Consider the following 20,117-nt stretch of genomic DNA (forward strand, 5'->3'; position numbering starts at 1 on the left):
TGGGGCGCACCCGCGGAGGAGCGGGCGAGAAGACAGTGGTTTGGGTGTTTTGGAAGCTCCCCGGGCTGCGGCCTGGTCGGGGAATCCGTGTTACTTCGTTCGTACCGGTGACGGGGAAAAACACACCTGCAGGTGCTCTCCGTGAGCGGAACCCGGCGGTGTGTGCGGAGCACGGACAGGCTGTGGGTCAGCCAGCCAGAGATTTGCCCTGGGTGAAATAGGGAATCACAGAATCCTAGGGGTCGGAAGGGTCCTCGAAAGATCATCCAGCTCAACCCCCCTGCCGGAGCAGGGTCACCCAGAGCACATCACACAGGAACACGTCCAGGTGGGTTTTGAATGTCTCCAGCGAAGGAGACTCCACAACCTCTCTGGGCAGCCTGTTCCAGGGCTCTGGAATTGGATTTGTTATCTTACCAGCCCATCAAAATGTTACAGGTGGCATGTCTGCCCTGCAGCTGCTGCTGCATGGAACTTCTGGGAAACAAAACAGGAATCTTTCAGGCACCTGTACATCACATTGCAACATTTGGTGTTGTGGGCAGGAATTTTCAGAAATCCAAAAGCATGTAAAACCCCCAAAATGCAATTAATGAACAATTTACACCGTGTCAGAAATGTAGCCATTTGATTATTTCTTACACTCTGCTTATAGATCTTATTCTTAATGAATGTTATTCTTACTGAATGACTCTTCTTTAGTTGGTTTTTCAGGAGAACTTGTGCTACCATCACAATGCCTGAAGTAAACACAGATCACCTGGATGAGCAGCAGGTGCAGCTCTTGGCAGAGATGTGCATCCTTATTGATGAAAATGATCGTAAGATTGGAGCAGATACCAAGAAGAACTGTCACTTGAATGAAAACATTGATAAAGGTACAGCTTGCTTACCTTCTAATGGAACCATGAAGTTGATTTAATACTTTCAGGAATATAGTCACAACTAAGTTAAAGCCTTAATCTCAGGTGGGTGTTGGTCAAACCAGACCAAGTACATCCCCATAACCCCTGTACCACAGCATACAATATCTAATTGCAAAAACACTGCAGTGTGGAGGAACACACTAGGGGCAGCAGCAAAGGAGAGAATTATGTCGTGAACATAAGGTCTATGTCTTGATAATATTTTTGCATCTCATTTTGATGATAAAATAGTATTATTTTCCTATCATAGATTCTGATTCTGTGTAGCTTTTTCTAAATACCACATGCTACTTTCCTGAGTTCTTTTCAAGTAGAAGAGCCTTTGATTTGTAAATAGTTCACACAGAGTTCTATTTCAAATACTGCTAACAGTTGTCATTCTCATTGACTGTGGGTAATAATTGAGGTTGGTTAGATTAATGAATCTCTCACAGTAGTTTTTGACCTTTTTCCATACTCAGGGGAAGCACCTTCCTGAAGAGTGTGGAATATAACAAACTCAGAAGTTTCAGAAAACAGCAATTCTGCCATTTTTTAAGAAGTTCATACTGTTGTAATTCTTGAAGCTTCTTGAAATACATACAGTATTTAGGGCTTTTCAAGTAATTGCTTCTCGATAGTAGATTTATGGATCCTGAGCCCTCCTTAGAAGCTTGCTCACATGTGCCTTTTCAGAATGGTGAACTGACAGAGTTTATTAGAGCTCTTCTGTTGCATTGTAGTTATTATCATTTTCCTAATTTCATAATGTTTTGTGTAAGTTGACAGAGAAACCTCGATAATAACTCTGAGGCTTTTTAATTAAATCCTTGGTTTTTAATCTGCATTAATTTTGAATTCAAGTTATCAAAAAACAAGGGCATTCTAAGCTCTTGGAACTCTGCTTTCATGTTTTTTTCTCCCCTTAAAGACCTCTCTGTGGATTTTTGTTCTCGTTTTAGGTTTACTGCACAGAGCTTTCAGTGTTTTCCTATTTAATACAGAAAATAAACTGTTGCTGCAGCAGAGGTCAAATGCAAAAATTACATTTCCAGGTTAGTACTGCAGTACATTGTATTTTTAAAAAATGCCTCTTTTAATAGTTATTTTTGAAATGTGCAGTCTGATTTTGCTGTGTAACTCAGTCTGAAGTTTTAGAATTTACTTCTTTGGAGAGGTGAGACTTTTTCAGATGGACTTACGGATGAAGTAAGATAATGGAAACACTAATTTTTTTTCTACATACACTTGGAAAATTATTTTTCCCTGACTTATTTATCATGTTTTTGCAAGTGCACAGTGTGTGTTGTTAACCTCTTCTGCTGCAAGGCCTACTTAATGGAGTTGAAGCAATTGCTTTGGTAGCTGTGGAGACTGTTCTCAGTCCACTGGTAGAGACAAGCAGTTCATGTAGAGTGGAGCCCTACTGCTTGGAAGCAGTTTCTCTGTGTTTTCCTTAGACCTACAGAACTCCAGCTGTGTGTGTGTTAAAAAATGCTTTTTTAGCAACAGAAAAAATGAGACTGTGTGGCCAAAGTGTATGGTGTATAATTTTTGAAGACTACTGAACTATTACTATGAAATGCAAATGGAGAGGCACAGAAATGACAAGTGGAATGAAAGAAAAGTAGCTTACATGGGACATGTTGGAGGAAGCATAAAGCTGTGTCAGATTTTCAGATGGAAAACAAAGTGTTTCTAACCTGTGGAAGAAAGACCTTTCTTTCCTTCCAAGGGTATCTTTAGGGCATTTTTCCCTTGACTACTAACTAATAAAAATGCTCAACTGTAGGTAACCTGACTGTTTTAGATGCTTTTAAGGTAGATTCTTAGGGATAAAAGGTTGGCAAATCACAGTTATTCTACATTACTGATAAGTAATTTTTAATGTACTGGAAGCAGAGAGCGTAGTCTGTTCTTCAAATACAAGCATAAACTGGTTTATTTACTTCTGCTTATTGTCAGCTGGTCTTGAAGCTCTGGGAGTATTTTCAATACTCTGTTGCATGGAAACTCTGAAAAGTAATTCTGATTAGTGCTTGCAGGATAAACAAGTGCTTTTGAAGCTGACTGTCTAAGCAGATGCTGTCTTGGGTATGAGAATGTGTGTGTTCATGTGGGTCACACCTTAACCTGCAAAGCAGTACTGGTGCAGACTAATCTTGGTGCAAAATATGGAAAGAAAAATGAGGTGAAAATATCCTGACTCTACAAAAGAGAAGTAAAACTGTGATGGGTTCAATAATTGTTCTGCCTCTCTGGGGTTTTTCGGTGTTGTTTTGGCTGGGGTTTTTTTTACAATGGTTTGTACATCAAAAATGTACTGATACAAACTTCTTGCAGATTGTTTTACCAACACTTGTTGCAGTCATCCTCTAAGCCATCCACTAGAACTGGAAGAAAACAATGCCATTGGCGTTCGGAGAGCTGCACAGAGGAGACTGAAAGCAGAGTTAGGCATTCCCATGGAGCAGGTAAAGGAGGGAAGAAGAAACAAGAATTCTTTCCACTGTTTGCCAATTTAGACTAACTGCATCTGGCAGATGGGGTCAGTCTGAAACCTAAAAATGAGTTTAACTTCGGAGATGTAGAGAACTTATTGATTTTGAGACTTCATCTGTATTCCAGCATTTCAGAACCTGGTATCACTAAATGGTTTTCTAGAATATTCCACTGCTCAAACTAAACATAAGCCAAAGAGTAAATCACACAGTGATAAAGAATTGTGTAGCTTCAGGCCTGACAGTGGGTGCCTGTGTGTTTTCCACCTCCTTGCCCAAGGGAAGGCAACCTGCCTCCAGGCTAGTGGCAGAGAGCTGTGCTCATCCTGTAGGACTGCTGCTCCCTGAGGGCATCTCTGTACAAAGTCCCTCTGTAATGCCAGGTTTTCCCCGGGAAGTAGGGTGGCCTGGACACTTGGCATTTCCTCCAGAGCAATAACACAGACTGCATTTCCTTTCTGGTGGCAGCTGGGGAGTTGACAGAGCAAGGTGAAGCTGGCTGAAGTATGCTAGTTTGTAAATAATTACATTTGTTTTATGGAACATGGGAGAAGCAGCATGCTCCTGGGTAACACAATGGTTAGGTTGTCCCCAGAATTGATCACCTGGTCTGCCACTTGCACAGATGCCTGGTAGGTAAAGGTTTTGTGTGGTCAACCAGTATGCAGTTCTAGCCTTGGCTTTAAGTAGCTGTCACATCTTCTGCTTGGGAAGTAAGAGGATGGTGTAAAGTTTTCATGTTCATCAGCACTTCATGAAGTGTGCATTAAGCTCTGGTAAATGCTACTTAAAACTTACTGTGTAGAAGATACCTGCTCAAAATCTTACAGGGTGACTCTGACCAGAGATGAGCTGTGCAACTCATGTCATCACAGTGGAATAGAATTTTTTCATAGTATTTCTTTGTGAAGAACTACATTGCAATTGTACGCTTGAGGGCAAAAGAATTTTTAAGGAAAAGGATCATAACTGACGATTCTTCTGTCATGTCTAGCATGTTCTGGTCTGGCACTGGTTCTGACAAGTGTTTTGGTTGTAGGTACCTCCAGAGGAAATCTCCTATCTGACACGAATTCACTACAAAGCCAAGTCTGATGGGATCTGGGGGGAACATGAGATAGACTATATCTTATTTGTACAGAAGGATGTAACACTGAATCCTGACCCTAATGAGATCCAAAGCTACTGCTACGTGACACAAAAAGAACTGAAACAGCTCTTGGACAAAGCCTCCAAGAATGAAGTTAAGATTACTCCATGGTTTAAACTCATTGCAGAAACCTTTCTTTTTAAGTGGTGGGATAACTTATCTAACTTGAACAAATTTGTTGATCATGAAAAAATACACAGAATGTAAATAGCCAGAGCAAAAGATGCTGAAGGCTGGCAGTGGTGTACTGTCTCATGAAGAGGATGGTAACTCATAAATTTTGAGTGCAAAAAGGTATCCACTTGGAGCAGGTTTTATAAAACTTTATACAGAGATGGTTGTAACATTTTTTCTTCTCTCTTCACCTAGGCTTCCCCCAACCCTATTCCTCTTGGGCAAGTCAGCTTGATCTCATGTAAAATGGGTGATGGTAACATAAGAAACCCCTGGGTTCATCTTTCTTTCTTACCATGTGTGATGTGTGTGCCCAGCTTAGAATTACTTCCTTGCCTAACTACACATATTAGCAGGAGAGTCTGGGTGCTTCAGTAGAGCTGGTACCTTCCCAGCTTCACATGACCATGCCTTCTAAAACAGGGATTACAATACTTGCCTGAAGAAAAAAAAAATTAATTCAAAGTAATCAGGATGATGTTAATTGCAGAAAGCAAATCTCTATCTTCTGTACTCTGTAATTAACCAATCTCATAAAAGCTTAAGTAATTGGATTGTCTGTGTGGTCTGAGTTTTACTTTGAAGTGCTGCACTATAGCTTTAGATAATAAACAACGGGGGGTCTGTTTGCATTTTTTCCCCCACTACCCTTTTCTCATTAGTTGATGAATGAGTACAGGAAATCTCTTAAAAAAAAAAAAGGAAAAAAAAATGGTTAATTACAGCAAATGTAAATGGTACCTGTGTACTACAGGAAGTAGGCTGTCTTTGGAGAAGGGATATGCATTAAATGACTCTCCTCCAACTTCCAGAAAACAAAGGTGTCTTGATACAAGCTTTTTTCCCCTGCAACATCTACTGTAACAGTAAACCCAGAAAACTCAAACCCCTTGAACTCCAAAATTCAGGATTGACAATTTATGGGCTTACACCAGGTCTAAATTTCAGTTAATCAGAAATGGTACCAGAGTGCAAGAGCTAATCCTTTTTGATCTTGCAGTCAGTTTCTAGTAACAAGACTAAAAACGGAAGGCCTTTTTTAATACTACAAATAACCAAAGGTATCTCAGTTTGAATTAAAGATTTTTTGTTTGAGGTATTTTTCCCCAAAAAAGCCTACTTGTGATTTCAGACAGCAGTTAGCAGACTACCCAGTTAATCTAGGATTCTTAAGTTAACTCTCCTAGAGGTGTCTTGATGAAATAAGATATTCATGCCAATTCTCCTTGCATGTAAACCATGGTTGTAACTAGTCTGTTTGGTTTTAAGGTGGAACTACATTTTTCCAGTAGTTAATATGTTTCTCATCCCAGTTGTGACAGCTGCACTGAAACTTCTAAGTGCTAGCATCTCTAGTGGTTCAACACAGAAAGGTTTTAGAACCAAGTTTGTTGTATGTTGACCTGAATTGATGTATTGTATTAAAGGATAACAGGTGAGGGAAAAGCAATGCAGTGTAACAGCTCTCCTGAATTCAATGCAGCCACTATAATGTACTTTTCAAATACTTTAAATGCTTTTAAAATAAAATATTATCTTAAAGATGATGATTAAAATACCTAACCTAAAATCTTGGACTGTTGTTTTCTTTCCAAACTTTGAGCCTCAGAGAATAACCTGTCATTCCTACACTATAAACAACATGCCTGTTAACTGTCACTGGAGCAGTACAAAGCAGGGCAGCATTGCATAGATTTCTTTTCACAAAGTTCTCTTTTTCAAATGGCCAACTTGGAGCAAGAGCTGACAAAGCATATCCAGAAGTACTGTCCATAAGGAAGCTGAAAGCAAAGTTTTGCTAAACAATTCTTCAAAATCCCTTTAAAGTTTTGATGCTGAAGTTTTTCTTGACATTGAACTTTGCAGCATTACAATGTTTTTAAAACGAAATTTATTACACAAAGTAGATGAGGGAAGCAATATGGGTTTACACATAATGCTCCAAAATGCTTAAGTGTACATCTGAACACTCTTCTTACCCTGTTGTATTGAAAAATAGTTCTAAAAAACAAATAATTTTTTTCCCTTTCCGTTTGTTTTTGGTTGCTTTTAACACAAGTATTTTATTAGGTTCCATTTTAATCTGTGCATTTTAAGGGTGCTGTTCAGGTAATATGTTTATAACGCATAATTTTACTAACCTCTAGATAATTCCTACCTTGTTCTTGACTAACTAGGGACATAAAGGGAATGTCACATTTGACTATATATTTTGCCTTGAACAGGTACAGGATTTTTTGTCTATCAGCTTCTGAAAAGAAAATCTTTCTAAGCAGAGGATGACAGAATAATTGACATGACTTCAGGGCAAAATTTCAGTCTGATCCTATTTTTCTGCATATCTGATATATTAATCTGAACTACTAAAAGTTTTAAGTTGTAGCCTTCCCAGTCCATACTGGTTTAGGTTACTACAGGTGGCAGGTCAGTACTAAAACTGCCATTATTCCTCCAGCTCCAGTCACCATTTAGCTGGGTGAGCGGGCAAGTGTTTGCCCAGTTCATTCAAAATTGATTCAGTGTGCGTGCACACTAACTTTGGGCAGTAATTGTCTGTCTCTTGTGTCTTTCCCACCAATTTCAGCCTTCACTTGCAACATAAACTCATCACTTCCTACACATCAAAGTATTAACTTGCATACAGAAAACCAAACCTTACTGATGCAGTACCTTACAAAGCTCTGTTTTTTTAATTCTGACAGTAGCTTAACAAATACTTCACTTACCTAGATTTAACCTCATTTTAAATCTAGTTTTACATAAAATTTTGTCTATTTAGAAATGGCCTCTGCCACTGGTATCATTACTTAGAACTGCAGGATGAAGGTATCAGAACTTTCTAAGCTTCAAGTATCTTAACCACTAACACAAAACAGGTTCTTTTTAAATCCTGTATTACTAAAAAGGAAGACAGGACTAGAAATTAAGTTTTCATAAACTTATTTTTAATTAATTTTAATTCAGAAGACTGCTTATCTTCTCTGTGTTTTACCAGATTTTCTCTTTCCAGCCAGCAGATGTTTGGGCTTCAAGTTAAATATGTGTCTGTCCGACTCTCCCTTCCTGCCCAGGCGATTCATTTTCTTTTGAGCTTTCTTCGCCATAATCTTGACCTTCTTCACCATCTATTTAAAAACAAACATACAAAATAACTTCCTCAGTAACTCAGATAACTAGCTTTACCTTTTAAAAAAATCCACTAAAATAGATCATTTTATCAAGGACATTAACAAACACCCAACATATGCCACCTTCTGTAACTAGCACAGTATCACTGCACATTACACTATTCCTCCTTAGTGAAACTCTTCAGTAACACTAACAGTATAATCACACTATCCCTGGAATTCCTACCGTACTAGAGGTTGAATTTCACAGTTTGGAGACCTCTTCCCTACTATTTGCATTTAGAGAAAAAAATGTAAAATGTACTTTCTTAATCTGTATTACTACATCTGATTTGTAAGAATGAACTAGGTGTTTCTGAAGTACAGACTTCGAGTGGACGGAAGATGAAGCTGCAAAGAGAAGAAACATGAATTCTGAACAAACTCAACCAGCCTAGTACGAACTTGCCCAGAGACTGGTTTAAGGACAATCATGTTGTTAATAAATAACAAACCTTTTCATCACGAAGACCAGAAACATCTCGGGGGGTGCGAGAGCAGCTGCGGCTGCGAGCCAGGGATGTAGGGGTTTCGGACTCGTCACGTTTACGTTTCCTTGTAACGCTCCGGGACCTTCTCACATAATGTGCCTGAAATTCAAAATATCACTATAATTATTAAAAAAAGAAACAATCATTTCAGACATGCTCTATTTCTAATGAGACTAATAGGGAAAAAAAAAATTGGACCTCTGTGATACATTATTTTGCTTATTCCATAGTAACACAAAGACCTTGCCAACTGTTGCCCACTGCCAATTCTGTCCTACAGTAATACTCAAATTTTGGTGAATATTGGCATATTCTTTTCACAATTACCAACTCCAGTTTTCTCATTTTTTTCTAAGTAGATTCATAAGTAATGGACAAAAAGACACGGACAATTAATGGATAGCAATACTAAAGCAATTTTGCAACATCAAAAGCAATGAAGAAACCTATCATGGTTAGTGTCCTGTTGACAGGAGAAAGCCCTAAGGAATTTCAGACATAAAGGTTCATCTTATAAGTAATAAATTCCTCCTTGCTGAGATTGCTCTTAAATCAACATGGCATGTCAGCTCTGAGAAGCCTAAATACTTGCTTCAGATGAGTAGTGTTCACATTCCCAAACTCCTTGTTTAGGAAAAGAATTTGAGGTCTCAAGATCTAACTAGCCATAATGCTACTGGATTTGCTGTATGAAAATGATTTTTTAAAATTTCATACAAAATGTAGTGTCTCCAGAAGGCAAATTATGTTTAACGTGCTTTTGCTGCCTTCTAAAGGTGCCAGTTGCCCTCAAAAACTTAAAATTACAACTCAAAAATTAATGAACTGTAAAAAGATAAGCCTGATGTGACATTATTATTTCTGACCTACTAATATCTCATGCAAGAAAGCAGACTTGAAAATTGAAAAGTATGTTTAGCCAAACACTGTTCTTGCATTCTATGCAAATTCTAAGAGTTCTAATAGAAAGCACTGCATATAAATAGGTATGATTCTTCCTAAATGAGTTCATTTTCTCAGCCTACCCAATATCTTTTGATCACGCCACTCAAAAATTCCAGTATCAACTGGCTCATCTGGGTTTCCTATTTTCAACAGAACCCACCTCTCGTGCCAACTGTACAACACATCTCAAATGTGCTCAAATAAATTGAGCATGTCATGGCATTGATCCCTTTTAGATAAACATTGTGTTTAATGAGCAAAAACTTACATCATCTTTATTAGTCATGTCAAGTCCAAGATCAGTCATTTCTTTCTCTAGCACCTTCCGCTGGACCTGTAAAATACAGTTAAGAAAACATCTTTTTCAAAAAAAGTAGGATTCTGGCTTATTTTTTGTCCTAATATACCACTATAAGCCCACTGCATTCACTACATATTTGACACATCCTACAAGGAAATGGTAAGTCATAACTTCACATTTCATTTATTACAACTCTTCAAGCACAAATCCTTCTTCACAAGACTTCAACATCCCATCATTCCCTAAATGTTTGCCTTTTGAGGGGGAAGGTGACAAAGAGAGGTATTTAAGTTAGAAATGTATCCTTCTCTCCCAAAAGGCCCACACTGGGTGCAAAATAAGCTAGATTAATTTTCTCAAGAAGTCTAGCTATTGGTTTACTACTCTGCAGTAGCCCAGTCCTGGACTGGTGACCAGACGTTCTGGTACCAGAAAGCCTGACATCTGGCTTCCAAAAAGAAACACCATCTTTTCCAGCATAAGAAGGGCCCCGTAACAAATTTTACATCATTGTGACTTTAAGTAACTATATAATTCTCCTAATCTTATTTTATTTTACTTTAAATACATTTAAAATATTTTTAATTTATTTAAATTTATTTGAATTTAAAACAAATAAACCAACAATAATAATACACAATGCAGGAAACCTATTTGATAAGCTGAACTGTAGTCTTTAAACATTTTTCTGAAGCATGTATGAAATTCTAGAAAAGACTTGTGTGACACAAAAGGGCTAATATCACTCATTTGGTTTGGCTTCCACAAGGAATGACCACAACTCTTAGGAGCACAGAATGAATCGAGCAGAAAAAGGGAAGGCCAAGCATAAGAAAAAGTCAGCAGTTCTGCTATCCAATACTGTTACATGTGTACACAGTTATTATACATTAGCAAGATTTTACTACAGAATGTTTTCTATACTTGCCTTTTTAGCTGTTCTAGGCATTCTTGGACCTCGAGTATCTTTTTCCTTTGACTGCAGGATTTTCAGCTTCTTCTTTTCCCGGATCTGTTTTGCCAACTGTCGGATTTCCATCATTTCTTCATCTTCACTTTCCAGTTCACTATCATATTCTCCAGCAGCTTCTCGTAGCTCTTCTTCTTTCTCCAATTCTTCCAGTTTCTTAAGATTTTGAAGAGATTAAATGAAAATAAAATCCTTGAGTTACAACCCTCAACATTACGTTTGCATGGCCCAGGGTCACAGCAGCACATATACCCTTCAAATGAGGAATTACATTCCTTGGTAATGACCCCTCCAGCCACACTTAATACAGCTGGTGATAGAGGATCTCTGGGAACCACTGGGGCACACTACTATGCAGACTCACTTGATCACAGAACCATCATGGTTGGAAAAGACCTCTAAGATCACTGAGTTTAACCATCCACCCAGGAGGGGGAAAAAACCCAACAACCCACAACAACAACACACAATCTACAAAAAACCCACCATGCCTACTAGAGCATATCCTGAAGTGTCACATCTACATGTTTCTTTAACACCTCCAGAGATGGTGACTCCACCACTTCCCTGGGCAGCCTGTTCCGGTGCCTGACTACTCTTTTGGTAAAGAAATTCTTACCTAGCCTTAACATCCCCTGGCACAACTTCAGGCCATTTCCTCTAGTCCTATTGCTACTCAGTACAAGCTCCTTTCAGGTAGTTGTAGAGAGCAATGAGGTCTCCCCTCAGCCTCCTCCAAACTAAACAATCCCAAGTCCCTCAGCCTCTCCTCACAGGACTTGTTCTCTAGACCCTTCATCAGCTTGGTAGCTCTTCTCTGAATTTGCTCCAGCACCTCAATGTTCTTCTTGTAGTGAGGGGCCCAGACGTGAACACAGTACTCTAGGTGCAGCCTCAACAGTGCTGAGTACAGGGGCATCATCACCTCCCTACTCCTGGTGGACATGCTATTTCTGAATCAGGCCAGGATGCTACCGGCATTCTTGGCCACCTGGGCACACTGCTGGCTCATGTTTAGCCAGCTGTCAACCAGTATGCCCATGTCTCTTTCTGCTGGGCAGCTTTCCAGCCACTCTTCCCCAAGCCTGCAGCGTTGCCTGGGGTTGTGGTGACCGTAGTGCAGAACCTGGTACTTGGCCTTGTTGAACCTCAGCCCATAGTTTGGCTGCATTTGTGCACCTGCCCCAAAGCTGCTCACTGTGTGAATGCAGGTGTATCATACTGTGAACTGTGTTAGCTGTGCCAGTTCTGGAAACACTCTGAAAAAACCCTTCTCTGTCTACACTTAGCATCAGTCTGAACCACCAGCAATTTGGATCAAACCAACTGGATAACTGCCAGGCTCTGCAGTCTGCACTCTTTACTTCTCCTTGACAACCAGCAAGAAGTAATAACAGTGCTCATTACTAAATGAAAATGTTATCAATTGAGAATTCAGTCCATTTTCTTTATCATCGTGCTTCAACAGATATGAATTTGATGGGTGAATTTCATGTGATTAACAATACATGAAGTTTGATAGCTACATTCCTTCTGGCTCTAGTCAATGAACAGAGAAATGTAACTTCTCTCACAAACCTCATATTTTAAGATGGAAAAAATAAGATCACCATCATTCTGAAAAGACAAAAGCAATTTTCCATTCTTCTGAAATCTGTTCTTAATCATTCAAAAAACTATCTTTTCCTATGGCAAGTGCAGACAATGTAAAAAAGCTGTTCTTACAATATATAGTTTTCAATCTAAAAATACAGCAATTTACACTAAAAAATGAAGGAATAAAGAGGCAAGAAAAGTGTAAAAAGAATACTGAAAAACTCACTCTCATTATATCCGGATCAATGTAGTCAAGTATATTATGACCTTCCCATATTTCTGGTATCTTATCATATTTTTCAGATGAATTCATTAAGTCCCAGTATTCTTGAAAATATAAGAAAAGTTAATAAAGATACAGAAATAATTTCAAAGAATGTTCAAGGACAAAAAACAACACTTGTATCACAATTTACAAAAAAAAAATATATCACTACATGGCAAGAATTTGGTACCATCTCTGACATATTCAAAAGTACTTCTGATACCCTTCCTACCACCAAATATTGTTTAATAATTATAAGATCCACTGTCAAACCATGATAAGCAACATATATCCAGCTGAAACAGAATACATGCAATGTCTCTCATAGAATCATAGAATCTTAGGGGTTGGAAGGGACCTTGAAAGATCATCTAGTCCACCCCCCCTGCCAGAGCAGGGTCACCTAGAGTACATCACACAGGAACGCATCCAGGTGGGTTTTGAATGTCTCCAGTGAAGGAGACTCCACAACCTCCCTGGGCAGCCTGTTCCAGTGCTCTGTCACTCTCACAGTAAAAAAAAATTTTCGGATATTCACCTTGAACCTCCTATGCTCCAATTTACACCCATTACCCCTTGTCCTATCACTGGTCATCACTGAGAAAAGCCTAACTCCGTCCCCCTGACACTCACCCCTTACATATTTGTAAACTCTCATATTGATACTTTCTTAACAAAGGAGAGCATCAGGAATGAATGAGGTAGTTCAACATAAAATGGAAGGGAAAAAGTACTTGAATCATCAGACCAGTCAGTATATGTCTGCAATTATGAATTGGGAAATAACTGAGTGACATTACAAAACAAGGAGAAGTCACTCAAGACCACCAGTTCTGGAACAGAAGGATAGCATGCAATAAAATGTTAGCACTGGTACTTAGTTGAAATGAGTCAAGTTTAAGTATTCTCCCTTAAGACTGAAACAGTGAAACTTTACTGCTTAATAATGATTCTTATATAATACTTACTCTGAAGATCTAAAACATAATCATCTCCCATTTCAAGCTCAATATCTCTCTCCTGCAAACACAAACATGGTTTTATATACCAACTAATTTTAAATTTATAAGCTAGTATCACAAATTTACTATCTGCCTGCTGATATCCTCATTAATAGGTGCCACTTACCAGCTTCCTCCTGGGTGTGTCTACTTCCATGCGTTTCTTACGTGCTACAACTCCCTCAGGTATAAAAGGCAGCCGCTCCTGAAATCAATGCAACAATCCACCCCAAGAGAAATGGGGAAAAAAGTTTCAATTTCTTTTTCTAGAATGCTATAAATCACAAAAGAGTAATGTATTTCTAAAGATAAAAAATCCCAAGCTGACTTGCCCACCAGCAAAGGCAGTTACAGAGGAAAAAATAAGCAAATTTCACCATATTCATCTGCCTGCACGTTAAGACAAGAGAATTCTTATCCTACTTACAAAGTACTGGGAAATCCAATAAGAAGAGTAAACACATAGCCTACCTTGTTATCTCTTTTGGTTGGCATGGCCAAATGTAATCTATTCAATACTTCATTCACTTTATTTCCTTTCATTTTAGTATCAACACGATGGGCCAACAGTCTGTCACAGGCCTGAAAATGCACATAGCAACATGAATCATAGAATAACATAGAATCAAAGAACTATTCAGGCTGGAAAAGATCCTTGGGATCATCAAGTCCAACCATCATCCCTACTCTGCAAAGTCCTCCCCTAAACCGTATCTACCAACACCACACCCAAACAACCCTTAAACACATCCAGGGATGGTGACTCAACCACCTCCCTGGGCAGCCTATTCGTGTCTAACCACTCTTTCTGTGAATTTTTTTTTTCCTAATGTCCAGTCTAAACCTGCCCTGTTGCAGCTTGAAGCCATTCCCTCTTGTTCTGTCGCTAATTACCTGTGAAAAGAGACCAGCACCAATCTCTCTACAACGACCTTTCAGGTAGTTGTAGAGACTGACAAGGTCTCCCCTCAGCCTCCTCTTTCTCAAACTAAACATTCCCAGCTCCTTCAAGCGTTCTTCATAAGATTTATTCTCTAGGCCCTTCACCAGCTTCGTTGCCCTCCTCTGTACTTGCTCCAGCACCTCGGTATCTCTCTTGAATTGAAGTGCCCAGAACTGGACACAACACTCCAGGTGTGGCCTCACCAGTGCTGAGTACAGGGGAACAATCACCTCTCTACTTCTGCTAGTCACACTATTTCTAATAAAAGCCAGGATGCCATTGGCCTTCTTGGCCACCTAGGCACTCCTGGCTCATATTCAGCCACTTGTCAATTAGAACCCCCAGGTCCTTTTCTGCCAGAAGAAGCAAGGAATGGAACCCTCCTGATACAACCAAGGACACCGTAGGGCTTTCAATCCCAAACATCTAGCTTCCCATCTCATCTTCTGTCTAATCTCTCATCTTCCCAGCTCTCAAGAAAGCACTAAGTTATTTCATAGAAAAAGTATAATGGGAACATACATACAGTATTTTTTGTTTTACAATGACCTGACCATAAGAAAAAGTAAGAGGATTCAAGAACTCACCAATTTTTTTTTTAAATTTTGATTTTTATTAGACATAATTTTCCATTTGGGCCCTAGTCCACTGAGGCTTAACAGGCTATAAAGGATCACAGGCTTACAGGTTATCACTATAATGCACAATTTAACCGAGGCAAAATGTTAACTGTTAATTTCAAATGAAACTGAAAGAAAAGAAACTTACCTCTGTTTTAACTTGGATTACACCTTCTTCTGTTAGAGTACTTGTCTCTATTACAGAAAAACCTTCTGCTTCAAAAGCTTCAAACATTTTCTGAAAGAGAAACATCCCAAAGAATGACATTCTGCCCATTGCTTAATATACTAATACATTAAGAACTGAAATTTTAATCCAATTATCAACACATGCAATTTGTCACTAATGTTACTATTTTATTACAGAAACTTTACAACTACAGTTCTATTTAATCTGTTTCTTCTTTTAGAAGCAAGTAACTGCTTTCTAAAAGGCACCTATAAATGACCCATAAGCAAAAAAAGCTTAAAAAGAGTGAGAGAAACACAAATTCTATGTCTTTGAAGTTGTAGATACAAAAGAACTAGCCCTGAATATACAGTGTATTGCCAAGTGGGACATTCTACTGCAACAGTTCAGCAGAGCCCCTGCATCTAGTAGTGCTCATTGTCTCTGAACTCTTACTGAAATTATTACTGAACAAGAATATTCAGTACTTCTTCCAACTACAGCAGTGACTGCAAGTTCTCACAGTGTCAGAAATGTCTGAAAAAAAACAAGGACTTGCTTTTGCTTTGGCATTTATGATTTTCAGGCAAGGATATACATTGGACAATACTTAAGAAATATATGGGTCAAGACCTGGAAAGCTCCTTTCCATTACACTATTAAACAGTTAAGATAAAGAAATGATCATGGAGAGGTTTTTGCCAGATACAAACGACAGCCACTCGCAACACTTGCACATAGTACTTGTGTAAATGTCAGAAGAGAGAGAGAGAGGGGTGGGAGAAGGAGTCTAACCTGACTCTCTTCAGGAAGTTCTGCAATCCTCTTCACATCACATTTGTTTGCAACAATTATAAGTGGCTGATATGAAAAAAAAAAAAAAATCCTAATTCAAGTTATTGTGTTACAAAATCTCGGGCTTTGTTAATAACATAAACCAAACCTACCTTGTTAGCAAACAATGGCTTAATATTTCTGAAGAGCTCTACTTGCTCCTCCAGGCTGTGCCCACACTGCTCAGACACATCCATCACGTAAAGCACAGCAGCACGAAGATGTGCAAGTGCAGTTATAGCCTGCATCTCAATGGTGTTCCTATCCTCCAAAGGATGATCCAAAATACCAGGAGTGTCTACTACCTAAAATTAACATAATGAAGTCAAGGCCTTATTACAGGATAATGGAAATCCCTGTCCCAACCTGGCCCAGAATCTGACAGTGCTAAGTGAGCTGGCTTTAGTCAGGAATTCCATTTCCATTCTTCCCTCAAATTGAAAACACACCCATACTTCTACATTTTTAGAACAGATTTTGACTCATGCCCTCATCTGGCACACTGCACTTTGCAAGGCAGCGTGTCCCAAACTCACAAATGCCATTCACACTGTAAAATGGCAAACCAGACGCTAGCCCGTGTATTCTTCGAAGAAAATATAAAACCATAATAGCTCTTACTTGCCAACGCAGATACCTATAATCCATATGACCCACAAAGAGAGATTTTGTGGTAAAGGCATAAGGCTGGACTTCTACATCTGCTCTTGTAACCTGAAAACAAGATTTATTCAGACACATTTACTGAAAATTTCCTGAAGTTGCAAACAGTTTATCATAATTATAATACACTTAATTTGCTACCAAAAAAATCTAAAAAAGGTTATTCTGGCTCCTCTGCAAGAATCTATCTATCAGAAAATACATTCATTAAATACATGCTATTTTGAAAACTAGAATATTTTTTAAGAGTGAAATCTATAACAGTTTTCTATTTATTCCTCCAGGAATTTAATTCAGACTCTACTCACACATTTAAATTTGCTACCAGTTGCACCAGATAGTGCCATCATATCAACCTGTTTAAATGCTACTTTAATTTCATTAAATGGTATCTCAGTATTATTTTGGAAGAAAACATTCACATACCTTATTGATAAAGCTGGATTTTCCAACATTTGGGTAGCCACACAACAGAAGAGTTCGTGTATTGGGATCGATGGTGGGCAAACGAGACAAATGTTGTCGCACTGTAACGTGCAAAAGATGTTTAAAACCTTTGACGTAGGTTATGTTTTAGTGAAATAGAATAAAAGCTCTTCTGCTGAACTGTTTCTACGCAAATAACTTTTGTGACATTAGACTTGGATTATCAATTATGAAGATTTATAATATTTTGTAAACTCCACAATATCTATTCAAAAAAACCCCAACACTTAAAAAATTAAGACCAATGTCTTTTAGCTAGAAAGATCCTACCAAATCAGGCAACATAGCCCAAAGGAATAATAAGCCTGAAATAAGCAGTCATGCTTGGAAAACCTTTAGAACTCTTTTTCAAATATGTTACAGAAAATGACAAAAAATAAAAAGTATGGCTGATCACTTTTAAGCAAATAAAGTATTTTATAACTGCTGGTAATACCATAACATTTAAAGACTTTTCAAAGGGAAAACTATCCAGTTAAGAAAATAAATGGTAAGGATTTGCAAAACTATTTCTGTATTCCTGTGTCTACCTTTTGTATTAACCACATTCTTCTAACTGGCATGAAGAATACATTTTGCATCCAGTTCATCCACCTTGTTTTAGCCTATTTATAACACACACCTTGCTCCAAGTATTCCAGGCTTTGTTTCTGTCTCTTGATAATGGTGCACATGCGCCCCAGGGCAGCGCGCTTCAGCTGTTTGCAGCGGTACAGGGAGTCACCGTACTTCATCAGCCTCACATAGTCTTTACCAACACTGTGCAGACAAGGTGTTAAAGAGTTTAGCCAACAATCAACCAAGCAGGTACAAAACCAAACAGCCTAAGGTCTCTTACTTGTCGATCAGATTCTTGGCAATATTGATCTGTCCCAAAGCCAGCTTGTAGTGATCCTTGTCATACAGAACATTCATCAAGTCTGCATAAAAAGGATGAATATCCTAGAACAAAAATATTAAAGAGAATTAAGACTAATTTTTTCCTTCTACAAGACTGTTACTTCTTGGCAACTATGTAACTTTACATTTTTTCTCTGGTACAGCAAGACAAATTACAGTACAAGCCCAACTGTTTTCATTCCCATAAGAAAAATAATCTGCCTGACCGATAAATGCAAACATCTTACTTCTATTTTCATCTGCAAGTATATTTTGGACTCATTTATACAGTTTCCATGTAATATTTTGCTTTGTATAATACTTTTTATTACAACTTCGAAGCCTTTCTCATTTTTTTTAAAACAAGGAAGCTGTAAGAAGCCTGTGGAAGTAGCTTCTAACAGCAAATTCATACTATACCAGCAACACAGCACCAATATCAATTCCTCCCTTTTTCTGAGTGCTAGATTAACTTGTGTAAGACTAGAGAAGAAGGGTTTCTTCAATGCCCAATTAAATCCTTCAGCTTTCCCAGGAAGCTCAGTTCAAATCTTTCAAACAAAATACTTCCTCTCCTCATGTACTTATTTGCAGAAATTTCATCATGTGACAATAAACAAAATACAGAAGATACCTGCAGGAATTCTGCAGTAATACTAACTGGGTATGAAAACCAGTAAAAACTGTGGTTGTAGGTCAACCACTTAAGGATGAGCAGAAAGCTGTCTATAAAAAATCCCCACTGGACACCTGAATCCAGTTGCAGTTGTTGGGATGTTATGTGTAAGAGTGTGTTTCCAACACTACCCTTTATGGAACCAAGAATATTGTTTATGTTACCAAAGTAACTTCTGAAGAACTGAAGATGGGAAGCAAGGTGATTTATTTGGTTATTTCTTACTTCCTGAAAACATTTCCTAGGGTGAAATAACCATAAGCACAATTGACATACACACAAAGAAGAAATAAGCTGACATAACACACTTTAAAAACCCACACCTCCTCTTAGTTCAACAGCAAATTCTGGCAAATATACCTGATCAGCTAAAACCTTGTACAACCCACCCTTCACTGACCAGCCATAGGCAAAACTTAATTATTTTCTTTGTTGGAACATACTACTTTTGCAGAACAAATCTGCCTAAAACTACTCCATGTAAAATCTACTGGGAATCAGCCAAAGTTTTCTACACAGTGAATCAGCAAGATGTTGCTTGGACCAAAATAACAATAAAACCAATACACTGCTGAAGAAGTACTCCTGATGCAATAAAAGCAAAGTCCCTTTGTGATCCAGTGACAAAACACTTACATCTAATTTGGGGAAATCTGTTAAGATCTGAGTGAGTCTATCATGGTAATTCTGTTGAGTATATTTGACTTTTCGCATGTAAAAATGTCGAATCCGATGGATTTGATAATGTTTATGAATGACAGTTGGAGTCTTCCGCTGAGTCTTTGACAATGTCAAATCTATAAAGTCCTGCAAGCAAGGAAAACATTATTAATCATACAAAATTGAAAGTTCCTCTAAAGCCATACATTTCATTTTGGTGGAGGCACTTGCAGACCAGCTAAACGCACCCACTCCCCCACATGGTTCAGAACCTACATTTTAGAATAACACACCGGGACCACGGGCTCCCACCTCTGGCCAATACCAAGCAGTTTGCACGTTCCCTCCCCGCTTTTCATCTCAGTTAACTGAGGGCTGAGCTGCAGCTGCTCGGGAAGCGGCCCCGTTCCCAGCGCTGCCCAGCGAGGCCGGCGGGCCCGTCCCCTGCCACAGGGAGAGGCGAAGGCCCAAACCCCGCCAGCAGCCCCGCGCACCACGCTCTGAACTAAAGCTCCTTCACTGGACCCGGGAAGAAGGAGCGCACAGCAGCGAAGCCAGGCTGCTTGGAAAACAGAAGGTACTTTCCGGGGGATCACCCGACACCCCCGCGAGGATGAGGAGAAAAGCAGCCCCAGGATCGCTCCTCAGGCCGCGGTGCCCGGCGCTGACAGGACTCCTCGCTGTACGCGGTACAGGCCGCCGGGCGCCGCAGCAGCGACCC

At 39.0% G+C, this 20,117-nt stretch overlaps 2 protein-coding genes across 2 annotated transcripts in view; one reads left to right on the forward strand and one right to left on the reverse strand.

The window, feature by feature from the left end:
• The first annotated feature begins 671 nt into the window (after positions 1 to 671).
• Positions 672 to 4,889, forward strand: IDI1 (isopentenyl-diphosphate delta isomerase 1). Its single transcript, XM_010007001.1, is given in 5 exon segments — positions 672 to 716; positions 719 to 878; positions 1,868 to 1,960; positions 3,249 to 3,379; positions 4,446 to 4,889. Coding segments are annotated over 5 exon segments (747 nt in total). The 3' UTR covers positions 4,764 to 4,889.
• A 2,813-nt stretch (positions 4,890 to 7,702) lies between these two features.
• GTPBP4 (GTP binding protein 4) overlaps positions 7,703 to 20,117 on the reverse strand; it is a 20,596-nt gene continuing 8,181 nt past the window's right edge. Inside the window, exons 2-17 of the mRNA XM_010007043.1 lie at positions 19,373 to 19,543; positions 18,020 to 18,123; positions 17,804 to 17,940; positions 17,122 to 17,222; positions 16,654 to 16,746; positions 16,146 to 16,337; positions 15,994 to 16,059; positions 15,178 to 15,267; positions 13,938 to 14,048; positions 13,594 to 13,671; positions 13,434 to 13,485; positions 12,427 to 12,527; positions 10,563 to 10,760; positions 9,602 to 9,667; positions 8,353 to 8,487; positions 7,703 to 7,855 (exon numbers count right to left, since the gene is read on the reverse strand). Of these exons, the coding sequence (XP_010005345.1) occupies positions 7,703 to 7,855; positions 8,353 to 8,487; positions 9,602 to 9,667; positions 10,563 to 10,760; positions 12,427 to 12,527; positions 13,434 to 13,485; positions 13,594 to 13,671; positions 13,938 to 14,048; positions 15,178 to 15,267; positions 15,994 to 16,059; positions 16,146 to 16,337; positions 16,654 to 16,746; positions 17,122 to 17,222; positions 17,804 to 17,940; positions 18,020 to 18,123; positions 19,373 to 19,543 (1,848 nt within the window). The remainder of the gene's footprint in view (positions 7,856 to 8,352; positions 8,488 to 9,601; positions 9,668 to 10,562; positions 10,761 to 12,426; positions 12,528 to 13,433; positions 13,486 to 13,593; positions 13,672 to 13,937; positions 14,049 to 15,177; positions 15,268 to 15,993; positions 16,060 to 16,145; positions 16,338 to 16,653; positions 16,747 to 17,121; positions 17,223 to 17,803; positions 17,941 to 18,019; positions 18,124 to 19,372; positions 19,544 to 20,117) is intronic.

The sequence above is a fragment of the Chaetura pelagica genome, unplaced genomic scaffold (genome assembly GCF_000747805.2).
Source record: "Chaetura pelagica isolate M959 unplaced genomic scaffold, ChaPel_1.0 scaffold17, whole genome shotgun sequence".
Lineage (NCBI taxonomy): Eukaryota > Metazoa > Chordata > Aves > Apodiformes > Apodidae > Chaetura > Chaetura pelagica.